The sequence below is a fragment of the Adiantum capillus-veneris genome, chromosome 7, assembly GCF_014529385.1.
Source record: "Adiantum capillus-veneris isolate H3 chromosome 7, ASM1452938v2, whole genome shotgun sequence".
NCBI lineage: Eukaryota > Viridiplantae > Streptophyta > Polypodiopsida > Polypodiales > Pteridaceae > Adiantum > Adiantum capillus-veneris.
In genome coordinates, this window is record NC_140937.1 from 160475132 (window position 1) to 160501850 (window position 26719).

Consider the following 26719-nt stretch of genomic DNA (forward strand, 5'->3'; position numbering starts at 1 on the left):
GCCAAAATTTGATTTTGGTGCCATGGACTTGTCCTATATTAGGTCTTTAGTTTGAAGTTCAATTTTGGTGAGAAACAATGCCCGAATTTGTCCCAAATTCCTTTTCTTCTACATCTCTTCCTTATACTCTCTCTCTCTCTCTCTCTCTCTCTCTCTCTCTCTCTCTCTCTCTCTCTCTCTCTCAAGCACCAAGTACAAATGAGCTAGGAATTGGCCCTTTGGGCTGTATGAGTTTGGATTTTTAGAACACACTTTTCCCAAGCCTAATCAATGGTCATATTAGGTCATGCTATTTGTAATTAGAAAAGAAAATCACCTGATTCACATACCATTGACCTGTGACTTCAGTGAGAAATAGGCTTTCTACTGACATGTCTCAAATTGCTTGAGATTTTATCCTCTATTCATCTTGGAGTTAGTGACCAGTCATTTGAGATCAAATTTTACACTGGACACTAATGGCCATTTATTATTAAATTTTGATCTTTTCATTCAAAATCAAAGAATACTAGCAAAATGTTATCACTATTACTACTTTTGGACATTTTATCAATTGCTTATGTTTTATTTCAAAAAACCATTCAAAAGAAGCAATGAAAATAGAACTTCCCTTTACCTACTACTGTGAGAGTTTAAATGAAAAGCAACCACTTCTATTTTGGGTACATGCATGCAAGTGATAAAGAAATCCCAAAATCAACTCATTGTGTGCACAACAATTTCTAGACAAGAATCATCTTCTTGATCCTCCATGAGAAAGACAAGTTATCCGAGAGTATTCTAATTAGGTGACCTCTATCAGATGACCTATTGTTTTCTAGCCCTTTCAAAGTCAATGGAGCCATTAGCAACTCCATTAGGGCCAAGCTGCAGAAGATACACTTTTGCACCCTTTTATGATAGTTTTATTTCTTAATTGTGGCATACATTCTCTTGATTATGTAGCTCATGTTCCCTTATCTTTCATATATTTATTTTATTGTGATTCATGCTACATGAGATAAAAAAGATATGGAAGGAAAATATTCAATCATATTGATTGAGGGGGATGGTTGATACCCACTATGGTGTTTTGTGTTTTGATTCTTGTTTATGTTGTTCTCTTTATATGTTGTGATTATTCATTCAATTGTTTTGTTGAATTCTTTTCATTTAATGAATTGAAGTTGTGTTGAAAGTGTTGGAAAGATATCAGGAAGCCAATAGTGGTATCAAATCTTTCAAAATTCTTCAAACAATGTGTAGAAGCAAAGAAGAGTGCTTCTTGTGGGCAAATCAAATAAATTTTGGCATGAAGAGTCTGAAGAAATTTGCTTTTGGAAGGCTCTCTCTTTGTTAAAGATACAAGAATTACGAGCTTCCTCATCTCAATAGTTTCATCACAACTATGAGAAACCTACTTCAAGAAAATGATGCAAGCAATTGAAGAAAATCAACAAAGACAATTCATGCATCACTTATACTTTGAACAAAGAATCACAAAGTGGTGAAAATCAGTCTTTAAATCAATCAAAGTGCCTAAAATCATCAACAAAACAAGAAGAAGCTCGCTCAACTGCTTCTATCTACCATTTTGGATTGCTCAAAGGCTTTGCATATTCACTAGTGGCCTTGTTGAATTTTTTTTGGCTTGTTCAATATACTAAGATATCATCTTATACATTTTCTTATGTTCTTTTTCCTTTTTGCAATGCGACTTTTGCATATATTATGGATTTACATCTATATCTTTACTTTTCTTTTGCTATGGCCACCCAAGATTCTCATGTTATGGATCAAGATTGATGTTCTTTCTAAAGATCTTGAAAAGGAACACAATGCATGTAATCTCCTTCAACAAATGCTTGAGAAGATACAAAAGTAGAGTTTTAACAAGAACAATCATGAAGATGACAACGAAGACAAGCGACTTATCAAAGTGATTAAGGATACTTCGGATGCTCAATCCAAGACAAAACAAAACAAGATCTCAAAAAAAGAATTTACTTTTATAAAGTATGATAGAGGAAAGGATGCACATATGCTGGTCTCTTTGTTATGGAACATGTTTCTCTTTGGTGAATGTAACTCGTAAATGACACAAACAGCCACAAACTTGGAAGAAATTTTAAAGAATGTTAATGAAGTACTTTCTTTCTTCTCAATACAAAGATAAAGCAAGACATGCATGGGATGCTCTTCAATCTAGGACATGGAAAATTATCACATTATACTCAAACAAATTTTGGCAAATTCTACTTACTCTTCGATATCTATAAAAAAAAATCACTCCACTTTCAAATGAAAATAAATGTCTTGGAGTATACTTTTTCATGTTGAGGTCAACAAAGTTCGTCCACACACATGGGAGAGAGCTATTTCTTTAGCTCATGATATTGAAGCTACAAAAGGTATAGATCCAACTCCAAAAGGACTACCAATTAGAAAGAGTTATCCATCTATTCCACCACAATGTTCAAATGTAAATACTCTTCAACCAAAGACCAATGACACTGATGGAAAATGGTGGATATAACATTACAATCAATATCAACCACAATCAAGTAATTTTAATGAAAATGGTTTTGGAGAAAGGAAGGTAAATAACAATGGTTCAAGTAATGCTTTAAAATCTTCATCTATTTCTTTCTTGAAGTCACAAAACAAAGCTCCACATAGTCACAACAACAATAATGACAACAAAATCAATGGAAAACTTGATATGAAGACGATTGTTTGCTACACTTATCACAAGATGGGAGATACAACTAACAAGTGTTGTGAAAGCAAGTTAGTACCTTCCTCACACTTTATTGAGGGGATTACAAATGATAATGACCATCAAGTATACAACATGGAGATATATATCAACATTGTCAACACTTTTGATAATAGCAATCATGAACCTTACGGTAACTCAAACTACCAAGATCACACAATTACTCCTATTTCTCAGCTACATAGTCTCTTACATATGTAAGTTAGGATTGGTGATGGTGCTCTTAAGTTATTGCATGATAATGGAAGCACACATGATTTCATTTCTACATGTGTTGCATAAAAGTTGAAATTGTATATATATAAATCCCACAAATTATAAAATAAAAGCACCTTTCCAAGGAACCAATTAAATTGTGTGTATCTCGTAAAAGATTTGCAATACCAGTTCGGAGACTTCATTGAATCACGAGATTTCCTAGGAGCATCATTGCAAGACATAGATTTGTTTTTGGTATGCCTTGGGGTTGATCCAAAGACTGACTATGATATGCATATACTCATTGTCACACATAATGAAAAATATTTCACATTACAAGCTAACCAAAAGCTATAACTATAATTTTTTTTTTTGTCATACTCAAGCCAAAAGGCTAGCTAGAAAAGATCACAAACACATTTTGGTTCCAATTAATGAAATTGAAACACATAAAGACCAATTATATTCTTCTTAAGAGAATTTTTTGATAAAACATAAAGAAAGTTTTGTTGAAGATTTACTTCCAATATTACCTCCTTCTAAAGGGAAAGACCACACAATAGAGTTGATTCCAAGTAGTGCACCACCTTTTTTAGCACCATATCAAATGAACAAAGAGAAATTCAACATGAAATTGAGGAATTATTAAATCGTGGTTTAATTAATCCAAGTAATTCACCTTTTGGTACACCAGTTCTCTTAGTCAAAAATAAAAATGGTACGTATTGTTTGTGTATAGACAATAGAAGACTTATTAAAATCACAATAAATAATTGTTTTCTTATGAGTCCTTGTATTGATGGCTTGCTTGATAAGCTAAATGATGCATCCATTTTTAGTAAGATAGATCTTAAATCTAGATATCATCAAAAGTTCATATGATAAAAAGTGATGTTCATAAAACTACACTTTGAATATAATTTGGTCATTATTATGAATTCCTTGTAATGCCTTTTGGTTTAACAAAAGAGCTTGCTACATTTTCTTTGAGATTGTGTTGTGGGTTTCTTTGATGAAATTTTGGTTTTTAGTAATAATGAAAAAGACAATTATACACATTTGGATACTTCATCCTCATTAGGAATTGAAAAGATCTACAGAGCTCTTCTTGGCTTTCAAGAAGAAATCCTCAGACTCAAGAAAACCCAAAGACTCCCGATTTTTGTTGGACTGCTTCTCAAGAAGAAAGACATACTTTTGCTTCAGTTCCTCATGCTGCACTTTTAATATTACATACTCTTCCTTTTTATAGGGCTTAGAGAGAACATTGGTCATTCTCTACCCAACTCTGCTCAAATTTTCTCCCCCTACTACCTGAGCTCCATCTTCATGTGCTCCACATCCTCAACAGGAAGATACCATCCGTCAATTTCCAATTCATCATCTGTGCATTGTTGAATCTTCTTCTCAACATCCTTGCATGGCAATTACCCAATTAAGGAGGACACACTTATCCACTTCCAACCTAGCATTGATGGTTGCCAACAAATTGAGCTCTATTTTTAACACATTAGTTCATTCTTGCTGCCACTCCTTATACAATTCATCATTGCTCTCCCTTCTGCTCAGCTAACTATAGTAAAACTATTTGCTTTCTTCCTCTTGCTATAGCTTAAGCCTCTTCTGTTTCCTTAATCTTTTGCTACAACTTCTCCAACTCAACACTGCTCATAGTCTTGTTTCTTAACACCTGCTTTAGTTCTTCAACTTCCATAGTTAACTTCTCATTTGCCTTAAGCAAAATTGTAGTACTTTTGCTGATCTATAAACTCCTTCAACAAATTTGATGCTTCAAGCACTTTAGAGTACGAGATATTAGTTGAAATTGGTTCCATTGACACATTCTCTTCTACTTAAACATTTGCTACATGTGATTCTTTCACCAGCTTTAATACATCTTCCAATCTTCTCTTCTTAATCTTGATTGACTTCTTGACAACAGTTGGAGTCGACGTAGCTTCCTCTATTGAAGACAAAAGATTTTCCTCCCAAAGATTTGAGAGCCAAATATCCTTATCCAAGCCCATGCTTTCCATATAGTCTTCATGAAAATAACCTACATTAAGCAAATCCTGTTATGTCCTCACAGTAGAATCTTTCCCAAAGGTTACTGTCTACTGCTTTCTTTGCTATAACCTGATCATCTCGTTCATGCCTCCCACTTTCCTTTTGAATAGGTTGAGGTGTCAAAATTCTCAGTACATCATTATTATGGACATGCAATGAGTGGACTAACTTTAGTTGACCTCTGCACCTTCTTCTAATCTTTAGTAAACACCTCCGAATGGATGCACTCATAGAGCATTGTAGCCTATCCAAATTTCCTCTCCTTCTCTACTTCACTCAAAATAGCATAAGTTTTCCTAGAAGTATAATCCAGCTTCACCAGCAACATGACCTTTTCCAAAAACCACTTCAACTGTTGCATCACTTCAAGATTATGCACATTCTTCAACACAAAATAGTGCCGAGTCCCATCATTTTTTCCAAATTCTTCATCCATTGACTCTTTTAAAGCCTTGTCAATTGCATTGCTTACACCCTCTGGCAAACCAAAGACAATAAACACTAACACAGCCAACAAGTAAACTCCATGTCCCACCATCCCATTACACTCCACTAGGCTCTTCACAATCATGCCGATTTGTGGATTAAAATTGATAATGTGTCCATGGCAAGAGGGCATAAGCCAGTAGTGCTATTGATTGAAGCCACTTCTTATGATGCAACTAGAATGCATCAATCTTGACCTTAAAATCAACAAATTGATGTGTGGTTACCCTTTGCATACAGCAGAGATGGCTGTTGTATTGGGTCATCTTCTTCAAATGTCCACCATAGATACAAGACTCATTAGGCATGAAGTATGCAAGCTTCACCTAATCTGCATGTCATCTTGGTCTGCCGATCCTCTCCCTATAGGCGATCCACGTGAACAAGCACTCTCACCCATGGGAAAATCCTTTCGTCCTTGCATGTCTTGTGCTAGCACTTCAGACCCACTTGCGCTTGAGATGTCACCTCCCTTTTTAGAATCGGGTGTTGGTGAAGAATACGTTCTTGGGGGTGCATTTATAATCATATTTCTAACACCTAATTCAAGGAAATTAGTTGCCATGTCATCACTACAACCACTTTAAGGTACGGTCCCAACAAATAGCTTCAACCTATAACCATTGATTGGTTTTCCAAATGGTTTCCCAAGTTCATCCTAAAGAAGGAATGTTCCTTGGCCTTGTACTTTGTCAACCTCCTTTTCTGGACTGCCTCTGCCAAGTAGGCACTAATCAACATGTCCTCCTCAAACTTGAGCAATGATTCCATCCTATAAGGAGTAGATTCCTCTAGAGATAACTTGTGTTGGACTGCTATTCTGAGACTTGAAACCACAAACTCCATTATAAAAGTAGCCTCCAATCCATACACCAACCTAAAAGGTGTCTAACCAGTTGTCACCTTGAAAGCTATCTTAAACGCCCACAAAGCTAAATCAAGCTTGCCATCCCAATCCTTTTTTTTCTCCTCAACAATCTTCTTCAAAATCTTACTCAAAGTCTTATTGGTATTCTTTGCTTGGCAATCAGCTTGAGGATAATAGATAGTAAACTTTTTGTGAAGAATTAGGTGCAATTCAGTCAACTCTTTGATGACTTTGTTGATGAAATGTACACCCTGATCTGAAACCAACTCCATAGGACACCCAAATCTTGTCATAATGTTCTTGTAGAGAAACTTAGCTACACTATTGGCCTTGTTGTCTCTTAATGCAACAACTTCCACCCATTTTTATCATAGTCTGTGGCCACCATAATATACCTATTATGAATGAACCTTGCATGAGGTTTGATAATACCCATGAAGTCCAGTCCCCACTTTTGAAATGGTTCCAACGGCAAAATTGGTTGCAACGGCATTCTATCTGCTTTCTTTGGCCTTCCATCCCTGTGACATATCAAACATTGCCTGCAACATTCAAAAGAATCCTTTTAGACACTAGGCCACCACAATCCAACTTGAATTTTTTTTCTTGCAGTAACTTCAGTAGAGAAATGTCCTTGAGAGTTCCCTGAATGAGGCTCAGCCACAATTGTTCTCTGCTCCCAATCTAATACACATCTTCTAATCACCTGATCAATTTTCCTCCTGTAGAGGACTCCAACTATGACAAAAAATGACCCGCTCCTCAATACCAACCTCTTCCTCTTATCTAGAGCCATTCCATCTGGAAAAACCCCATCAGTCAGCAACTGGAGCATATCCTCATACCAATCCTCTCTCAAACTCCCTGATCACCTGAAGCAACCTACATCAGGAAATTCATCAATGTCCTCTCTTGGTTGTTCTCCTCTCTCCAACCTACTTAAATAATCAACTATGACATGCTCTCTTCTAGGAGTATGGATCACACTATAATCAAATTCTTGAAGTAGGAGAATCCATCTCGCTAATCTTTGTGATAACTAGGTTTGTTGACCAAATAGATCAAAGCCTGATGATGTAAGGTTTCCAGTTTCTGAAACCTTAGAAATTGTACAAAGACTGTTCAAATTAACTTGGCTATTGAGGAAACACTGTAGAATGATCCAACTATGGCTTATATTGGTGTTTTTGGAACCGTAACTAGAGCTTTACTATGGTTAGAATTTTTCAGAATCAAATTTCGATAAAATATGGAAAAGTTACGGGCTCTGAAAGGTTACACTAGGAATTTAATAAGCTAAGTAAAATTGAATGGTTTCAATAATTATCATTGCTAAAGGCTTTTTTTATCCTAAGGTTCTAGAAATTGCAGATATTTTTTCCAATTTTAATCATTAAAAATAAGAGAAAATAGCAAAAATCGATTCCGAAAGCTAGGGGGCTGTGTGGAGCTGTGTGGAACCTGCCTGAGACAAAATTAGCAATAGGTGGCGCTAGTTGAAAGCTATGGGCTTGCTTGAGGTGCCAGAACCTGCCAAAAACAGCCCAGGAGCCCTGAAAAGCTATAAAAAGACCCCCTTCCTTCACAAAAAATTAAACGCGGAGCCTCCAATGATACAGCTTTTGTGAGAAGGTAATAACAAAGTGTGGAAGAAGTCAAATGGCGGCAATTGATTCTATTATTGGTTCAATAGAGTCGATGGACCTATTCTCAAATACAACCCTCACAATGTTACTGTTACCTTTGATGACTACGAGAAACCAAGGTGAATTAGTGACTTTGCCCAAGCATGACCAATGAAAGTGAACTCAAGAAGATATTTCTATAGAGGTGATGTAAATGAGCGGCATGCTCATGTAAACTGCTTTAATGGATTACCACCCACGGATGTATCACGATTCACGAGGAGAGGAATGGTACAAGAAAGAAGATGTGAATTTCAATGCACAAGTTGAAGTGCTAAACTTGGATACTCAAGATGTAAACAAATATAGGGGTAGGCCCTCGGTTGTAGGAACCAAAAATTGGTTCATAGGACACTTTCGTATTTATGTATCTCCCTAGAAACACTATGTATCTTTTTGGTCTTCTGCGGTTATAAAAATTTGACTTTGATATAACACATATTGTTTTGAGGATATAATATTTGAGTTTGAATCTTGGTTTCATCATTCTAGCTAACTTGAGTGATGGGGTGTGTGTGTAGATGAGTGATATCTTACCTCAAGGAATATGGGCGGATATACTCTCCCACCTTATGGTGGAGGAGCATTTCCAAACTGGAGTGAAAGTGCAAAGGCTTGTCACTACCATGCATAATGGGGAAGAGAAGAAAAGGTTGTTCCAAGCTTGGTATCATTATGCTGCAAGGAACCCCAAGTTTAGACCACCTGAGCATCAACCCTTGCCTATTGGAAGTATCGAGTGGATACAATCCAAGTTGGGAATGGAGATTGTTGTCACTAATCAAATATTGTACAAAAATGCTTATGAACTTACCCTTAGACCGACAAAGGAAACATGGATGGCGAGAAACATACTTCCTTTAATAATGGCTACGGGATGCTTCGACATTGTTATGTTTAATGTATGGGGCTGTCAATGAGAAAACAACAACCGACGTTCCTTTAGCCCGGTACCTTGGAAGTTGTTCTTTGAGTTATTTGGAAAGTCATCAATCCACAACCAGCGCCATAAAAAAGTGTATAAAATGCCTACAATAGACCTCAGTGCCTTGCAAATTGTGCAAACATACACAACTCAGTTGGATGGGACACACCGGATGTGTTTCTATGCCTACTTCAATGATTACTTTGGGTACAAGAAGGCGATTGCTCACGCCGAAATGGGGGTACCTGTAACAAACAAATCCCTTACTCAAGAGTGGTATTACTCACACGTCAATAAAGAAATGTTCCAACCAAAGATAAAAAAGGATTCTTGGGATCACGCATCCGATATACTCAAGGAATGGGACAACTATGCTTCATTGGTGGAAGGATGTCACAATGGATATTAACGAGTGCATTATGTCAAAGCCATTAGGAAATAAATTAGAAGCTTTCGAGACACTTGTAAACTTTTTCAAAAACCCAAAGTTTTGTGATATAGAAACTGGATTAATTTTTTTGTTATTCTTTCTCCTAATTCTCTCTCATCTTATCTTCAACTGTCTATTCTATTTGGTTTTAAGACTTCGAGCGGATTAGGATAGTTACTAATTGTGAACTTGGTTGATATGGTGTAGTAAATTACCATGCCTCCTAGAGGGAATGCGGCTACTGCTAACGCAAATGCACCTATTGTCCCTCAACACACCATCATTGATAGAGACATTGATGCTATGCTTTGCAAGTCTCAACCTGGGAATTTTAGCGGGGAAGGCAAAGATGTAGGCAAAGTTCTTGAAGATTGGATTGAGTGCATGGATGGCTACTTTGATTTGGCTCATTCATCAGCAATAAACAAAGCTATCATTGCTAAGTTCAAACTAGAGAAAACAGCCAAGCGTTGGTAAAGAGACCATTGCATGAAAAACAATGTTGATCCTAATGCTGCAATTGGGATTATCTTAAGACCCAGCTAAAGAAGAACTATCAGAACAAAGTTTATCATTCAGACCGTATGGATGAGTTTCTTGACTATACTCAAGGGACCAAAGATCTGGAATCATACTATCAACATTTCTTAATCCTTGTTGTATGCTCTAGAAGGGATGACTCAAGAGGTCAAAGTGGCTTGATTTGTGTCACGGTTACATAATCCTATGAAGACTAGACTCTAGAGTCTTCGTCTTACCAATTTTGCAGACGTCCTTGAAGTAGGAAAACCCATCAAAATAGAGTTATCTACTACTAAAAAGAGGAAACCCAAACATGTTCCTATTCGTAAAATCAAAAGGCCTCGTCCCGAGGACGAACAGAGGTCTTAAAATCCACAACAAAGAAGAGAGAACTTATTATGTATGAAAGCCAAGCATGATCATTTGTGCTACACTTGTCTTGATCCTGGTTATCAATCCAGGGACTGTCAATTTAACAATTCAAGCTTCACAGGATTGGTGGACAATTATGAACATAGAAACTTCAATCCGAATCGGAACCCAAAAATTTTAGACCCAGACCATCGACAGTTCAGAGGAACTTCAATTAGCAAAACTTTAACCAAAACCAAAGACAACCTCAAAACCAAGGGAATTTTAGACCAGGCAATCCACCTTTTGTTTGGAATGCCTGTCAACAATAACAACAATGGAAATATTAACCGTCAACCTCGTCAATATGTATTTCCCAAAGAACTTTCACAGTTACCACCCAAGCATGATGTTTATCATGCAATAGAGCTTACTTTAGGAGCTCAACCAGTTGCCCGTAGACCTTACAAAATATCAGTACCTGAATCTGCAAAACTCAAGGAGCAATTAACTCAACTCTTTGAACAAGGCTTCCTTCGACCTAGCGTTTCTCCGTGGAGTACTACTGTTCTCTTTAATCAAAAGAAGGATGGTACTCTACATCTTTGTATTGATTATCGTGGATTGAACCAAGTAACAGTTAAGAATAAGGATGCAATACCAAGGATTGATGAATTGCTTGACCAATTACATGGAGCTTATATCTTCACAAACATTGATCTTAAGTTAGGGGATTACCAAATACGAATCAAGGAGGAGTACATACCAAAGACAGGATTTAATACTCGTTTTGGACATTATGAATTTACAGTTATGCCTTTTGGACTTACCATCTCCTGCAACTTTTAATCATCTCATGATTGATGTGTTTTGAGAGTATCTTGATGATTTTGTTCTTGCCTTCTTTGATGATATCCTGGTTTACTCAAGAAACAGGGAAGAACACGAACAACATGTGCGACAAGTACTTGAACTTCTCCGAAAATCAACTTAATACCAAACGTAGGAAATGCACCTTCTTCACTGACAAGGTGGAATATTTCGGATTTATTGTATCCAAGGATGGTGTTTCTACTGACCCAAGTAAGATTGAAGCTGTTATAGCTTGGCCTACGCCAAAATCAGTACGAGAAGTATGTGGCTTTCTTACTTGGTTGAATTTGCTTATAATTTCTCATTTCAACGCTCAATTGGAATGTCTCCTTTTCAAGCGTTGTACGGACAAGAGTGTCTTACTCCACTCAAATGGACAGACCCTCTCATACGAGTTCAAGCATCCAGACAGGATATTAAGACTGTCCAAGATAGATAGAAGAGTTATGCTGACCCAAGACGATCTACCAAATTTTTTGAAGAGGACGATATGGTATTTTTACGAGTTAAACCCAAACATAGTTCTTTATCAAGTGGGCAAGTGTAAGAAGCTAAGTGCTAGATATTGTGGAGCTTTAATCACAGAGCGGATTAATGATCAAGCTTATAAACTCTTGGTACCACCACACATAAAGGTACATGATGTTTCTCACGTCAACTTACTCAAGAAGTATGTACCTGATCCACAACATATTCTTGATGATTCTCTATTATCTACCTCTATCGATGGAACTTTGAAGTATATCCCGAAGTGATACTTCAAAGCAGAACCAAGTCTTTACGTAATCGCACCATTATTGAACACCTTGTTAAATGGTCAACGTATCCTCAGAAAGATGCCACTTGGGAACGTGATGATGTAATGAGACTAAATTATCCAGATTTCATGTCGAGGTGAGGACACCTCAAATTTTTCAAGTGTGGGAGAATGTAAGATCCCCAATTTTTGGGTCTCTTTTAAAATTAACATAATTAGCTTTCAATATCTATCTTGTCAAATTTTGATATAAGATGCGTAATTGACAGTATTGGAAGGTTCTAAAGTAAAAAGCAAGGCCATTTCCATGTTCTAGTAGGTTAGATGGACGTTTGATTCAGTTTTGGAAAAATTCACTATTTTTAGTTTTTTCATACTTTTTATGCTTTTAAGTGTTTTTTTACAAAAAACAAGGTCGTATCCTTGATCTATGTGTCCCAAGGAAGCTATGGTTCAAATTTGTTAAATCTACTTTTTGAGTGCTTTTCACACTATTTTTAGCTTTTCATGATTTTTAGTGCTTTTTAGTGAAAAGCGAGTCCGCTTTCTTATTCCAGTGGACGAGGGGAACCCGTGGTTCAAATTTTTTTTTTTTTGCCTTTTATCCTACTTTTTAGTTTTTCGTGCTTTTTGGTGTTTTTGAAAAGCAATGTGCTTTTATGATGACCTAAACATAAAAATATTAATTTTAGTCTCCTTCGGATTTAAAAATGATCACCCGGAGCAAAAACAAGACCAAATGGGATTTTCAGAGGAATTATTTTTATGAAAAGCAGTACTGTAAATACGTCGAGGCAGTACATAAAATTCATAATTATGTCGGGACATTACTGTGTGGCATAGTTTAGCTAAGTGTAAGGTCCCCAAACCCGCCGACACCAAAAACGGGATGGAACCATTGACAGGTCTCTAGGCCTACTAAAGTCAAAGTCCTTAAACAGGAAAAATTCCAGGGAATTCACCCTTACCATTGACAATGGTTTAGGTTTATAGCCCTATAAAGAGACCTAGTCCAGTCTCGCAATGAAAACGGGACTAAAAAAAATATTTTTCCGGCCCTATAACTTCATCATTCAGATTATGGTTTCCTTAACCAACGGTTTTCTCCCCCTAACATATGTGAGGGCACAACCGTTGGTGGATTCCTCGTCCAAGTGAAGAAGTTTCTAAACGTTTTAGTGCACAGGAATGGATAGTTACATGACTAATCAAGTCCACCCGTCCATGATTGACAACCTTAGTCAATCCCCACTTACCACCTCGCACTCACACATGATTTCTGTATTGTTTAATTACTACCACATTCTTTGCACAATTAAAACAATGATTCTTTTTAGCTTTCACAAATGAATTTTTTTTAAGACAACCTTTGAAAACAGTATTGAAGACATTCTTTCAGCAAACAAACATCCTTAGACTTAAGACAAGGTACTGTCATTCTGAAGTATCTCTGACCAGTACTGGTTTGTCTCAAGACCACCTATACAGGGGTGAAAAAATGGCACCCATTTTTTATTTATAAAAACCTGGGTAGAAAAAGCCATCACCCAAAGTCTGGGCGCCCATACGCCAACCGGTTGCCCATACAATCGGGCGGTTCCTCTAGGATAAACTTGAAACCTTAAGTAATATCCACAAACACAAACAAGCACGGGGTAAAGACTCCACGCGCGCTGAGGAAACCTCAGCCATGGCGGAATCGCCATCATTACTCATTACCTCGAGTAAAATATTTCCAAGGAATCGGAGGTGTCTTGAGACAAGATGTCTTAAGGATGGTCAAACATTTCTTTCCTAGGTCAATTAGTCATAACCCGATCATTTCTTTTCTATTTACAATCATTGCTCGTTGGTTCCGTGGAAGTTACCTTCTATTTACAGCCAATTTATCCTTTCTAACCTTACGTATGCAATGCTAACTTAAAAATGAACTTTAAAAGATTTTAAGTGAACAAAATAGAAATCCACCTGGGACTGCTTGTCCATGTGCTGCTGCGCTGGAACCCCCAGACTCTCCTCCGTTGGCCTATGGCTAGGCCCAGCCTCATGGTCATTAGTGGCTTTATTCCTTTTGTTGCTAATATCCTCTTCCTCGGCAAGAGGATTTCCTCGGGTTCTCTTTGGAGCCATATCGATAGCCTTATAAAAAGAGTTAATCGATTAGAGGTTTAATTGAATAATCTCTTTTCTTCCTTTTTACCCAAAAAATAGGATTTTTGGAGTAAGTAGATATCCTTGATAGTTAATTGGATGAGATATTCCTCCTATACTTCCTTATACTATAAGTAATTTCCCATAATTACCATTTAATTAAGGAAGCTTTTTAACTAGGTTTCTCCTTAGTCTATTTTCCCTGAATATTTTGTATGTAACCTTAGTAAATTATAATTCCTATCGGCTAATGGATTACTCACCCTAATTGTAATTTGATATGTTCTATCTTTAGGAATTTTCATAAATTTGATTTATAACCTTTCCCTCCTATACTTATGGTCTAATTTAAGCAAAATTTTGCTAATAATAATTTGTTACACCAACCATTTATGCTGAGGTAATTTTCCTAACCTTCAATAGTGATTTTGAACCTCAGGTATTTATTTGGTAAGTAGATAAATTCATTTACTAATTTTCTTTCACTATTTTATACGCAAAATTAGTTACTTTTATTGAAAATAAGTATTTAAACTATTTATCTGAGGTAGGGGTATTTATCATGGATTTCTCAAGGTGTGTTCTACCTATGATAATTATATCAAAGGTTTTTGGATGAATTTACTAATTTTCCCCTTTTATTTTCCCATAGAAATAATGTAAATTTACTGAGATAATTAGGTAAACTAATTATCACAGGTTTCCTAACATGTAATTTACCTCTGATAAATAACTCAATGCATTTTTAATCAAGAGTAATTCTGCTAAAGTAATTAGGTAAATTAATTATTTGAGGTTAACATAATTATCACGTGTTCCCTAACATGTACTTAACCACTAATAAATAACTCAAAGCATTTTGAATCAATTTGTGAATTTCCCCCTTTTAATTTGTCCTAAAACATAGTAATTCTGCTAAACTAATTAGGTAAATTAGTTATCTGAGGTAAACATAATTATCACGGGTTTCCTAACATGTAATTAACCTCTAATAAATAACTCAAAGAATTTTGAATCAATTTGTTAATTTTCCCCTTTTAATTTGTCCTAAAAATAAAGTAATTCTACTAAAGTAATTAGGTAAATTAATTATCTGAAGTGAACATAATTATCATAGGTTCCCTAACAGATAATTAACTTCTGATAAATAACTTAAGGCATTTTGAATCAATTTGATTATTTTCCCCTTTATTTTTCTTTAAAAAACAATGTAATTCTGCTTAATTAATTATGAAAATTACTCAAAAAGTTATAAGATAATTTTCTTAGCTTAATGATAGTTTAGCACAGCTCTGATAATTATCTCAACTTAATCTAAACGTAATAATATAATTCCCATTAATTTATGGTTAATATGGATAATTTCAGCTTTAATATGATATAATAATTAATTAGCTTAATATCCCTATGCTTAATTACAACAATCAGTAGAGAATGTTTAATTAAGAGAGGATTCTTGAGTATACATAGGATTAATATTTAATTTATTAAGAAAATAGATTAACCTAGCTTTGCTAATTAAGAATTAGGTTAATTATCGTTTAATTTAATCAACTAGAGCTTAATCTCTAGTGATTTCTGCGTAGCGGCTCTCTAGATGAGAGAGAGTGCGTCAAGGCTCCGAGTCTAAATTTTTATGAAGGAAAGGGATCCTTTTTATAGTCTTTCTGGGCCCCTAGCAGTTCCTCGCAGGTTTTGACACCTCAAGCAGGCCCCCAGCTTCAAGGTAGCGCCAACTGCTGCTATTTCTATCTCTGGCAGGTTCCCCACAGCTCCACACTGTCCCCACAGCTTCCAGAATCGATTTTGGTTGATTTTACCGATTTTTAATGATGAAAATTGGAATATCAGTTAATTCTAGAACCTTAGGATAAGAAAGTCTTTATTAATAATAATTACTGAAACCATCCAATTTTTATTAATTAATTGAATTCCTAGTGTAACCTTCCAAGGCCCGTAACTTTTGCAGCTTAATTGAATTAATTAATTGAATTCCTAGTGTAACCTTCCAGGGCCCGTAACTTTTGCAGCTTTTATCGGATTCTGATTCTGAAAATTACTAACCATAGTAAAGCTCTGCTTATGATTCTAAAAATACCAATATCAGTCATGATTGAATCATTCAACAGTGGTTTTCAAGTTAATCTTACAAGCTTTGTACAATTTTTAAGGTTTCAAAAAACTAGAAACCTTACAATCACCCCAAGTTAAGGAATTGAGATGTCCTCATCTCAACCGAAATTGGTAAAATCCTCCCAGGTGGCGTTTTCAGTAGGGTAGTCTTTCCATTTTACTAAATGTGATAACTCTATTTCGTAGACTCCTTTCCCTAGTGTCGAGAATACAATCTGGTTGGAGTTCAAGAATTCCCTGCTTCTGCATCACAATCTGTTCGTCATCTAGAGTGTGATTTGGATTTGTGATGTAGGGTTTTAGAAGACTGATATGGAATACATTATGGACCTTGAGGTGCTCAGGTAGTCTTAGTTTGTAAGCTTGATCACTGATTACTTTAATCACTTCATAAGGTCCACAATATCTGGGGCTTAGTTTTTTGTATTTTCCCAAGGATAAAGTGATTTTCTTTGGCCGTAGCCTAAGGAATACTTTATCCCCTTGTTTGAAAAACCGATCAGACCTTTTTTTATCAGCATATTGTTTTTGGTGGTCCTTGGCTGCATGAATGTCTTGTCTTATGGCTTTGGCTTGGGCATCCATCTCCTCCAACATTTGCTTTGAAGCTTCTACTCTTGTAGTAGGGTCAGAAAAGTTTAGGGGTGATATACATTCATGCCCATAAAAAGCATTGAATGATGAGTTATAGGCGAATTCCACGAGAGGAAGAAATTGGATCCATTTTCGGGGTTCTCTACTACAATAGGCTCTAAGGATGTCTTCAATAACTTGATTCACTCTTTCCGTCTGGCCGTCTGTCCAGGGGTGATACGATGTACCAAAACATAGCCGGGTACCTAAGGATTCAAATAAAGCTTTTTTGAAGTGAATTTTGCATCTCTGTCACTGACTATTCTCTTAGGAAGTCCGTGTAATCTGAAGATCTCCTTGATAAATAGATGGCTTATGTCTGATGTAGTGTAAGTTGTTTTTACAGGCATCAAATGGGATACTTTAGTCAGCATATCCACTACCACCATAATGGAGTCGTAACCCCCTTGAATAGTGGGAAGCCCTATTACAAAATCCATGCTAATGAGTTCCCATTTCATTTGAGGAATGTCCAGAGGTTGAAGTTTTCCTGGCATCATTAATCGTTCAGCCTTAATCTTTTGACAGGAAAGACATCGTCTGATGTAGCGAAGTATATCTCCTTTCATTCTTGGCTAGAAATAGCTTTTCCTTATGGCATTAAGGGTCTTTACATAACCAGGATGGCCGGCAATTGGAGCGTTGTGTCCTTCATAAAGGATTAACTCCTTTAATGTTGGATTCTTAGGAATGTAAAGCCGATACTTATAATAGAGAAGCCCATCCTCAAGTGAATAATTCTTGATTTTGTCTTTCTCTTTCTCTTTTAGGTCCTGTTGATTGATAACCTGTAGAAGTTTTTGATAATCCTTATCTTCCAGAGAAGCTTCCTTAACCTTGTTTATAATTGGATTGTCGACTGTGGAAATAGCCCCAAGAAAAACCTTACGGCTAAGAGCGTCAGCAACCACATTCTCTTTCCCTGGTTTATATTTTATTTCAAAATCATATTCCTGTAAGAGTTCTATCCATCTTCTCTGCCTCATGTTGAGTGTTGCTTGTGAGAAAATCCATTTTAAACTCTGATGATTGGTGATTAACTGGAACTTCCCTCCTAGAAGATAGTGCCTCTAGAGTTTTAGAGCATGGATGATAAGTAGGAGTTCCAGATCATGAGTTGGATAATTCAGCTCGTGGATTTGTAATTTTCGAGAAGTAAAGGCGACTGGTCTGTCTTCTTGGTTTAAGACTCCTCCTATAGCAAGACCGCTGGCATCTGTTACTACTTCAAACTCTTGAGTGAAGTCAGAAAGTTTGAGTACAGGGGCTGATGTGAGATTTTGTTTTAGTTTGAGGAAACAATCCTCCTGTTCTTTTTCCCATGTAAGTTTGGCTGTCTTTTTAAGTAGCTGCGTCAAGGGTGTGGCGATGACTGCATAATCTTTGACGAAGATTCTATACCATCCTGTAATGTCCAAAAATCCTCGAATCTCACTGACCGTTTTTTTATTGTGGCCAGTCTATTATATCGTTAATCTTTGTGGGGTTTACTGAAATTACTTCAGGATTTATTATAAAACCAAGATAACTAACTTCGGGCGTGAAAAGCACACATTTACTCATCTTGGCATATAACTGATGTTGGCGTAGAAGATGAAGTACTTTACGTACATGGCCTTCATGCTCTTTTTCATCCTTGGAATATACCAGGATATCATAAAAAAAAACCAACACAATATCATCCAGATATTCTCTGAATATATCCTGCATGAGACGGTTAAAAGTAGCCGGAGCATTTGTAAGACCAAAAGGCATCACGATGAACTCATAATGCCCATACCGGGTGTTGAAAGCAGTTTTGTAAATATCTGCCTCCTTAATCCGGATTCGATGGTAACCTGATGTGAGATCAATTTTTGTGAATATCTTGGCTCCATGTAATCTATCAAGCAATTCATCAATGCGAGGAATAGGATATTTATTCTTTACCAATACCTGGTTAAGTCCCCTATGATCGATGAAGAGACGTAAAGATCCATCCTTCTTCTTTTGGAATAGAACAGGCACTCCCCAAGGTGAAATGCTTGGTCTTATGAATCCTTGTTCAATAAGCTGATGAAGCTGTTCTTTTAATTCAATAGCTTCAGGGAGGGACATTTTGTAGGGTCTTTTTGAAATTGGTTCACTACTTGGAAAGGTTTCTACTTCGTGGTCTATATCCCTAGGAGGAGGTAAATTTGAGAGATATTCCGGAAATATATCTGAAAATTTCTTAAGCCATTCAGGAGTTGTGTTGTCCCTTGAATCATCTGCCTTATTAAGTTTTACTACAAAGATCTGTTGCCCCTTGCGTAACCCCTTTAGAAGTCGACTAGCCTTAACTAAATGAGCCTTAGGCTTCCCATTTGATTCTTGTACTAATGTTTCTTCACCTAAGTGATTTTTGAAGGTTAAGTTCCCTTGAGCACAATGAATTTGGGCTTGATTTTTTATTAACCAATCCATTCCTAAAATGCCATCATAGATTCCTACTGGTAGAGTCTGAAAGTAAGATGAAGTAAGGGTTCCTCTTAGTTCAAAATCAACTTCCCCAACTGTAAATTGAGATAGAACCTCTTTCCCATTTGCTAGTTCTACCACTAATTTCTTGGTGGGATATTGGTTCAATTTAAGTTTCCTTAAACATTTAGGGGAGAGAAAAGAGTGAGTGCTGCCACAATCTATAAGTAGTTCAAAATTTTCACCTTCTTTGTTTACAATGGTTTGGATGACAGCATATTGTTGCCGAGCTCCAGGGTTATCAATGGCGGCAAAAAGAGTAGCTCTTTCATCTTCCTCATCTAGCAAGGTAGGCTCTCCTGCAGCATAAGCTATGGCTCCTCTACCTCTTCCTCTACCTCTTCCTCTACCCCGTCCTCTATTTCCTCTACCTCTTTGATTATTCCCTTGTCCTATCTGAGTCTGAGAAGTGGTTCCGGCAGCAACTCTGGGATTTTGCCCCTCGGGGCATTGACTCTTGTAGTGTCCCATTCTATTGCATCCATAGCATCTGATGTTTGGAAAAGTATGCTCTATAGTGGCTGCAGCAGCTGACACTGCCCTTCATTGGTTTCCTTGGTTGTAATTTCCTCTTGCTCTTCCTCTAAAGTTATTGTAGTTGTAATAGCTCCTTGCAGGGGGGTTTCCTTCAGTTGCAAGTGGTTTAGCTCTTAGAAGAGCATCTTGAATAGAGATGGGTCTCATAGCCTCCAAGCGGGTACTTAAAGGTTTGTTTAGACCCTGACAGAAACGAGCAATCTGTTGTTGCATAGTCATTGGTGGTGCATAACGTCGTAAAGACACATATTTGGTATAGTACTCTTCCAAAGTAATCCCTAACTATTTGAGGGCGAAGAATTCATTCATTTTAATAGCTTGGTGAGCTGGAGGAAGATATCTTTCTTTCGCTGCCTACTTCATTCTTTCCTAGCAGGGACTAATGAAGGGTTATCTCTACAGTATTGTTTCCTCCACAGTTTTGCATCTCTGGTGAGTCGAAACATTCCTAAAATTACATGATATCCCGAAGCAGTTCCTGCTGCCAAGAAATAATCATCCATGGCGTCGAGCCAGGCTTCGGCATCACGTTCTAAGTTGGTTCCCTCTCCCTTGAAAGTTGGGAGTTGAACTTGTTTTAACAGTAGTTTCTTTTCCTGGGTGGGAGTGTAGAGACTTTTTTCATTTCCCTGGGTTTGTAATTAATGAAAATCTTTTAGTGATAACACTACTTTTGTTTTGTTATGCAAGTTTTCTACTCTATATACTTTTAAAAAATGAAAACAAAAATCCGACAATCATTATCACCATCTCAATTAAACTACACAAGCATGTCATAAAACCATGGTGTATACAAGGGTTAATACAACACTGACTCATACTATATACAAGATGGACTCATACTATGTACAAGATGGACTCATGCTATATACAAGATGGACTCATACTATATACAAGATGGACTCATGCTATATACAATGTGTAACTCTCTAAATAAACATCCTCTTCACCACTGGTGGGTCTGACAGGGGTCTACCCTCATGGGCTACCTGATAATATACCCACTAATTTTGTGACACTTCTACCCCATCTATAATAATGGTATGATCTGAATCTTCGGTCCCACTGAAAAAGAAAACTTCGATGGTCCGAAGTGTTTCTGCCCTCTTGAGTCTTTTCAGATTGAGTGTCAACCCTTCTACATGTCCCGCATCAATCAGGAAAATTCCGCCAAACTGTGACCAGCTGATTCCCCATGTAGGAGGAGGGGAAAACATTACATCTAATAATTGCATGATGCTCTTGCGAAGTACAAAGTTATTGGAGCTGCAAGCAGCCTCGAACATGATGTTGAAAATCACAAACTTTCGGTAAGCTTGGTGGATATTTTCCCGTATTGATAGGGAAATTCTCATTTCACAATATACCATCATTAAAAATGCAATATAACTTGTGCCTATTTTTTCAACTTTTATCGTCCTAAGGTCAGGACCTTATTAAACCATGCTCTGATACCACTTGTAAGGTCTCCAAACACGCCGACACCAAAAACGGGATGGAACCATTGACATGTCTCTAGGCCTACTAAAGTCAAAGTCCTTAAACAGGAAAAATTCCAGGGAATTCACCCTTACCATTGACAATGGTTTAGGTTTATAGCCCTAGAAAGAGACCTAGTCCTGTCTCGCAGTGGAAACGGGACTAAAAATATATATTTTTCTGGCCCTATAACTTCATCATTCAGATTATGGTTTCCTTAACCAACGCTTTTTTTCCCTAACATATGTGAGGGCACAACCGTTGGTGGATTCCTCGTCCAAGTGAAGAAGTTTCTAAACGTTTTAGTGCGCGGGAATGGATAGTTACTTGACTAATCAAGTCCACCCGTCCATGATTGACAACCGTAGTGAATCCCCACTTACCACCCCGCACTCACACATGATTTCTGTGTTGTTTAATTACTACCACATTCTTTTCACAATTAAAACAATGATTCCTTTTAACTTTCACAACTGAATTTCATTAAAACAACCTTTGAAAATAGTATTGAAGTCATTCTTTCAGCAAACAAACATCTTTAGACTTAAGACAAGGTATTGTCATTTTGAAGTATCTCTGACCAGTACTGGCTTGTCTCAAGACCACCTATACAGGGGTGAAAAAATGGCACCCATTCCTTGTTTATAAAAACCGGGGTGGAAAAAGCCATCACCCAAAGTCCGGGCGCCCATACGCCAACCGATTGCCCATACAATCGGGCGGTTCCTCTAGGATAAACTTGAAATCTTAAGTAATATCCACATACACAAACAAGCACGGGATAAAGACTCCACGCGTGCTGTGAAAACCGACTCATCCATGGTGGAATCGCCATCATTACTCATTATCTCGAGTAAAATATTTCCAAGGAATCAGAGGTGTCTTGAGATAAGCTGTCTTAAGGATGATCAAACATTTCTTTCCTAGGTCAATCAGTCATAACCCAATCATTTCTTTCCTATTTACAATCATTGCTTGTTGGTTTCGTGGAAGTTACCTTCCATTTACAGCCAGTTTATCCTTCCTAAGCTTACGTATGCAATGCTAACGTAAAAATGAACTTTAAAAGATTTTAAGTGAACAAAATAGAAATCCACGTGGGACTGCTCGTCCATGTGTTGCTACGCTGGAGCCCGCAGACTCTCCTTTGTCGGCCTATGGCTAGGCCCAGCCTCATGGTCATTAGTGGCTTTATTCCTTTTGTTGCTAATATCCTCTTCTTCGAGGAAGGATTTCCTTGGGTTCTCTTTGGAGCCATATCGGTAGCCTTATAAAATGACTTAATCGATTAGAGGTTTAATTGAATAATCTCTTTTCTTCCTTTTTACCCAAAAAATAGGATTTTTGGAGTAAGTAGGTATCCTTGATAGTTAATTGGATGAGATATTCCTCCTATACTTCCTTATACTATAAGTAATTTCCCATAATTACCATTTAATTAAGAAAGCTTTTTAACTAGGTTTCTCCTTAGTCTATTTTCCCTGAATATTTTGTATGTAACCTTAGTAAATTATAATCCCTATCGGCTAATGGATTACTCACCCTAATTGTAATTTGATATGTTCTATCTTTAGGAATTTTCATAAATTTGATTTATAATCTTTCCCTCCTATACTTATGGTCTAATTTAAGCAAAATTTTGCTAATAATAATTTGTTACACCAACCATTTATGCTGAGGTAATTTTCCCAACCTTCAATAGTGATTTTGAACCTCACGTATTTATTTGGTAAGTAGATAAATTCATTTACTAATTTCCTTTCACTATTTTATACGCAATATCAGTTACTTTTAATGAAAATAAGTATTTAAACTATTTATCTGAGGTTGGGTTATTTATCATGGATTCCTCAAGGTGTGTTCTACCTCTGATAATTATATCAAAGGTTTTTGGATGACTTTACTATTTTTCCCCTTTTATTTCCCCTGAAAATAATATAACTTTACTGAGATAATTAGGTAAACTAATTATCTAAGGTTAACATAATTATCACGGGTTTCCTAAGATGTAATTTATCTCTATTAAATAACTCAATGCAGTTTTGAATCAATTTGCTAATTTTCCCCTTTCAATTTGTCCTAAAAACATAGTATTTCTGTTAAAGTAATTAGGTAAATTAATAATGTGAGATTAACATAACTATCACGGGTTACCTAACATGTAATTAACGTTTTATTTAACATGTAATTAACCATTGATAAATAACTCAAAGGATTTTGAATCAATTTGATAATTTTTCTTTTTTAATTTGTCGTAAAAACAGAGTAATTTTGCTAAAGTAATTAGGTAAATTAATTATCTGAGGTTAAAATAATTATCATGGGTTTCCTAACATGTAACTAACCTATAATAAATAACTCAAGGAATTTTGAATCAATTTGCTAATTTTCCCCTTTTAATTTGTCCTAAAAACTGAATAATTTTGCTTAAGTAATTAGGTAAATTAGTTATCTTAGGTTAACATAATTATCACGGGTTTCCTCACATGTTATCAACTTCTAACAAATAACTCAAAGCCTTCTTTTAATTTGTCCTAAAAACAAAGTAATTCTGCTAAAGTAATTAGGTAAATTATCTATCTGAGGTTAAGATAATTATCATGGATTTTGCAACATGTAGTTAACCTTTGATAAATAACTCAAAGCATTTTGAATCAATTTGCTAATTTCCTCCTTTTAATTTGTCCTAAAAACAAATGTAATTCTTTTGAAGTAATTAGGTAAATTAGTTATCTGAGGTTAACATAATTATCACAGGTTCCCTAACATGTAATTAACCTCTGATAAATAACTCAAGTCATTTTGAATCAATTTACTAATTTGTCTCTTTTAATTTGTCCTAAAAATAGAGTAATTCTTCTAAAGTAATTAAGTAAGATAATTATCTGAAGTTAACATAATTATTGCAGGTTTCCTAATAGATAATTAACCTCTGATAAATAACTCAAGGCATTTTGAATACATTTGATTATTTTCCCCTTTATTTTTCTCTAAAAAACAGTGTAATTCTGCTTAATTAATTATGAGAATTACTCAAAAAATTATAAGATAATTTTCTTAGCTTAATGATAGTCTAGTACAGCTCTGATAATTATCTCAACTTAATCTAAACTTAATTAATATAATTCCCATTAATTTATGGTTAATATGGATAATTTCAACCCTAATATGATATAATAATTAATTAGCTTAATATCCCTAAGCTTAATTACAACAATCAGTAGAGAAGTTTAATTAAGAGAGGATTTTAGAGTATACATAGGATTAATCTTTAATTTATTAAGAAAATAGATTAACTTAGCTTTGCTAATTAAGAATTAGGTTAATTTCAGTTTAATTTAATCAACTAGAGCTTAATCTCTAGTGATTTCTGCGTAGCGGTCTCTCTAGATGAGAGAGACTGTGTCAAGGCTTCGAGTCTAAATTTTTATGAAGGAAAGGGGGTCTTTTAATAGTCTTTCTGGGGCCCTGGCAGTTCCTGGCAGGTTTTGACACCTCAAGCAGGCCCCCAGCTTCAAGGTAGCGCCAACTGCTGCTATTTCTGTCTCTGGCAGGTTCCCCATAGCTCCACACTGCCTCCACATCTCCAGAATCGATTTTGGTTGATTTTATCGATTTTTAATGATGAAAATTGGAATATCATTTAATTCTAGAACCTTAAGATAAGAAAGTCTTTATTAATAATAATTACTGAAACCATCCAATTTTTATTAATTAATTGAATTCCTAGTGTAACCTTCCAGGGCTCGTAACTTTTTCATTTTTTATCGGATTCTGATTCTGAAAATTACTAACCATAGTAAAGCTCTTCTTATGATTCCCAAAATACCAATATCAGCCATGATTGAATCATTCAACGGTGGTTTTCAAGTTAATCTTACAAGCTTTGTACAATTTTTAAGGTTTCAAAAACTAGAAACCTTACACTAAGGTTCCATTAGTTGGCCAGATACTACTCAATTGGTCAGTTTTATTGGAAAAATTGAATGGTAAGTGGGAGAGTTGACCACCAAAAGCTATGCCATGTAATTAGAAAAGACTCGAGTCTTTTCCCAAAATTAGGAAGCTAATCTTGGCTGAGACGTAACGCTACCTGTAGCTTGGGACACACTTCGGACAGTTGGAAAATCTATAAAATTGCCAGATAGTGTTGAGTTTTCAGTGCCGTCTGTTGCATCTACTACGGCAAGGCTATACATATCTATTACACGGAGTGGTGCAAGCTCTTCATCATCACATCTCCATAAATCTTCTCTCTCGAGAGGAAGAAGAAGAAGAAGAGGAAGGATACTCTCTCTCTACTTGCTTACTATCTTCTCTCTTGTTTCACGGTGTACGCGCTCTCCGGAAGCTTTTGCGGTGATTACCTCTAAGTAGCTCTCATCACCGCTCTCTTGCGGAAAATCAAGAAGCCTCTCAACAGTCCCTAATCGATTCTAAAGCACGGTGAGAAGCTCTAAACTCCATAGACATCATCTCTCTCTCTCTCTCTCTCTCTCTCTCTCTCTCTCTCTCTCTCTCTCTCTCTCTCTCTCTCTCTCTGTCATTTTTCTAAGTAATCACCCTCTCGGTGATTGTTTTTTTGTATACGAGTGCATATATGGATTAACCGAGTACGCATGAAGTTGTCCCATGATTATTTCATCATGTTCAACACGTTGAGTTATGCACATGATGCGTTTATGATCATGTGTGTGCATAAAAAGTGCTTTTCGTTTCACGTTATAGAGACGGTAGGAACGCTGTTTTGGTCATAACTCACAAACCGTTATGAATCAGTCCAAACCCTTTATACCAAAGATAAAACACATCATTTAGAACATTTTATCTCTTTGGTGTCATGTGAAAATCACGCACGAGCTAAGAGATATGGTCAAAAAACAGCTTGCTGCCCACTGCACTTAACCAAATTTTTCGACTCCACGTTCCTTGCAGAACCACTATATAGATTCATCGGATGGGCAAACCCGTGTAACCAATTGAAAGCTTGATGAAAATTGATGATAAATGAATTTAGGTCTCAGTTATCACCTCGGGAATGCGAGTTATTAATCATTACATAACTGGTTTTGCCTACACGTATAGGGGTGCTACCAAGGGGGTGTACCATATTATGTCGTGAGTTAACGAAGCTATTTATGTATGATTTATGGGTTGTTTTGTTGAGTTTATTAGATGCCCATAAACTTATGTGAAGGTATATGGTTAGACATCCCGAATCGCATAGGCAGATATGATTAAAGTGGCTTTCTTTTGGGGTTATAGTTTGTTGTGTGAGTACCATATGGGTGAAGTGATGTGATAGAGTGCTAGTCTATATTATGGAGCTGAGCTTGATGCATTGATTTGGGGTCAAATACTTTCATT

The 26719-nt window shown here is 36.3% G+C and overlaps 1 protein-coding gene and 1 pseudogene across 1 annotated transcript; both read right to left on the minus strand.

The window, feature by feature from the left end:
- Positions 1-4248: 4248 nt before the first annotated feature.
- Positions 4249-5254, minus strand: LOC147454938 (uncharacterized; annotated as a pseudogene).
- A 13-nt stretch (positions 5255-5267) lies between these two features.
- On the minus strand, positions 5268-5594 carry LOC147454939 (uncharacterized). Its single transcript, XM_086517457.1, has one exon. It carries the CDS (start codon positions 5592-5594, stop codon positions 5268-5270), a length of 327 nt encoding a protein of 108 aa, XP_086373583.1.
- Between the last annotated feature and the right edge of the window lie 21125 nt (positions 5595-26719).

What these genes read in the sequence shown, in the direction of transcription:
- LOC147454939 (XM_086517457.1), bottom strand. Translation starts at nt 5,594, where the DNA reads ATGATTGTGAAGAGCCTAGTGGAGTGTAATGGGATGGTGGGACATGGA.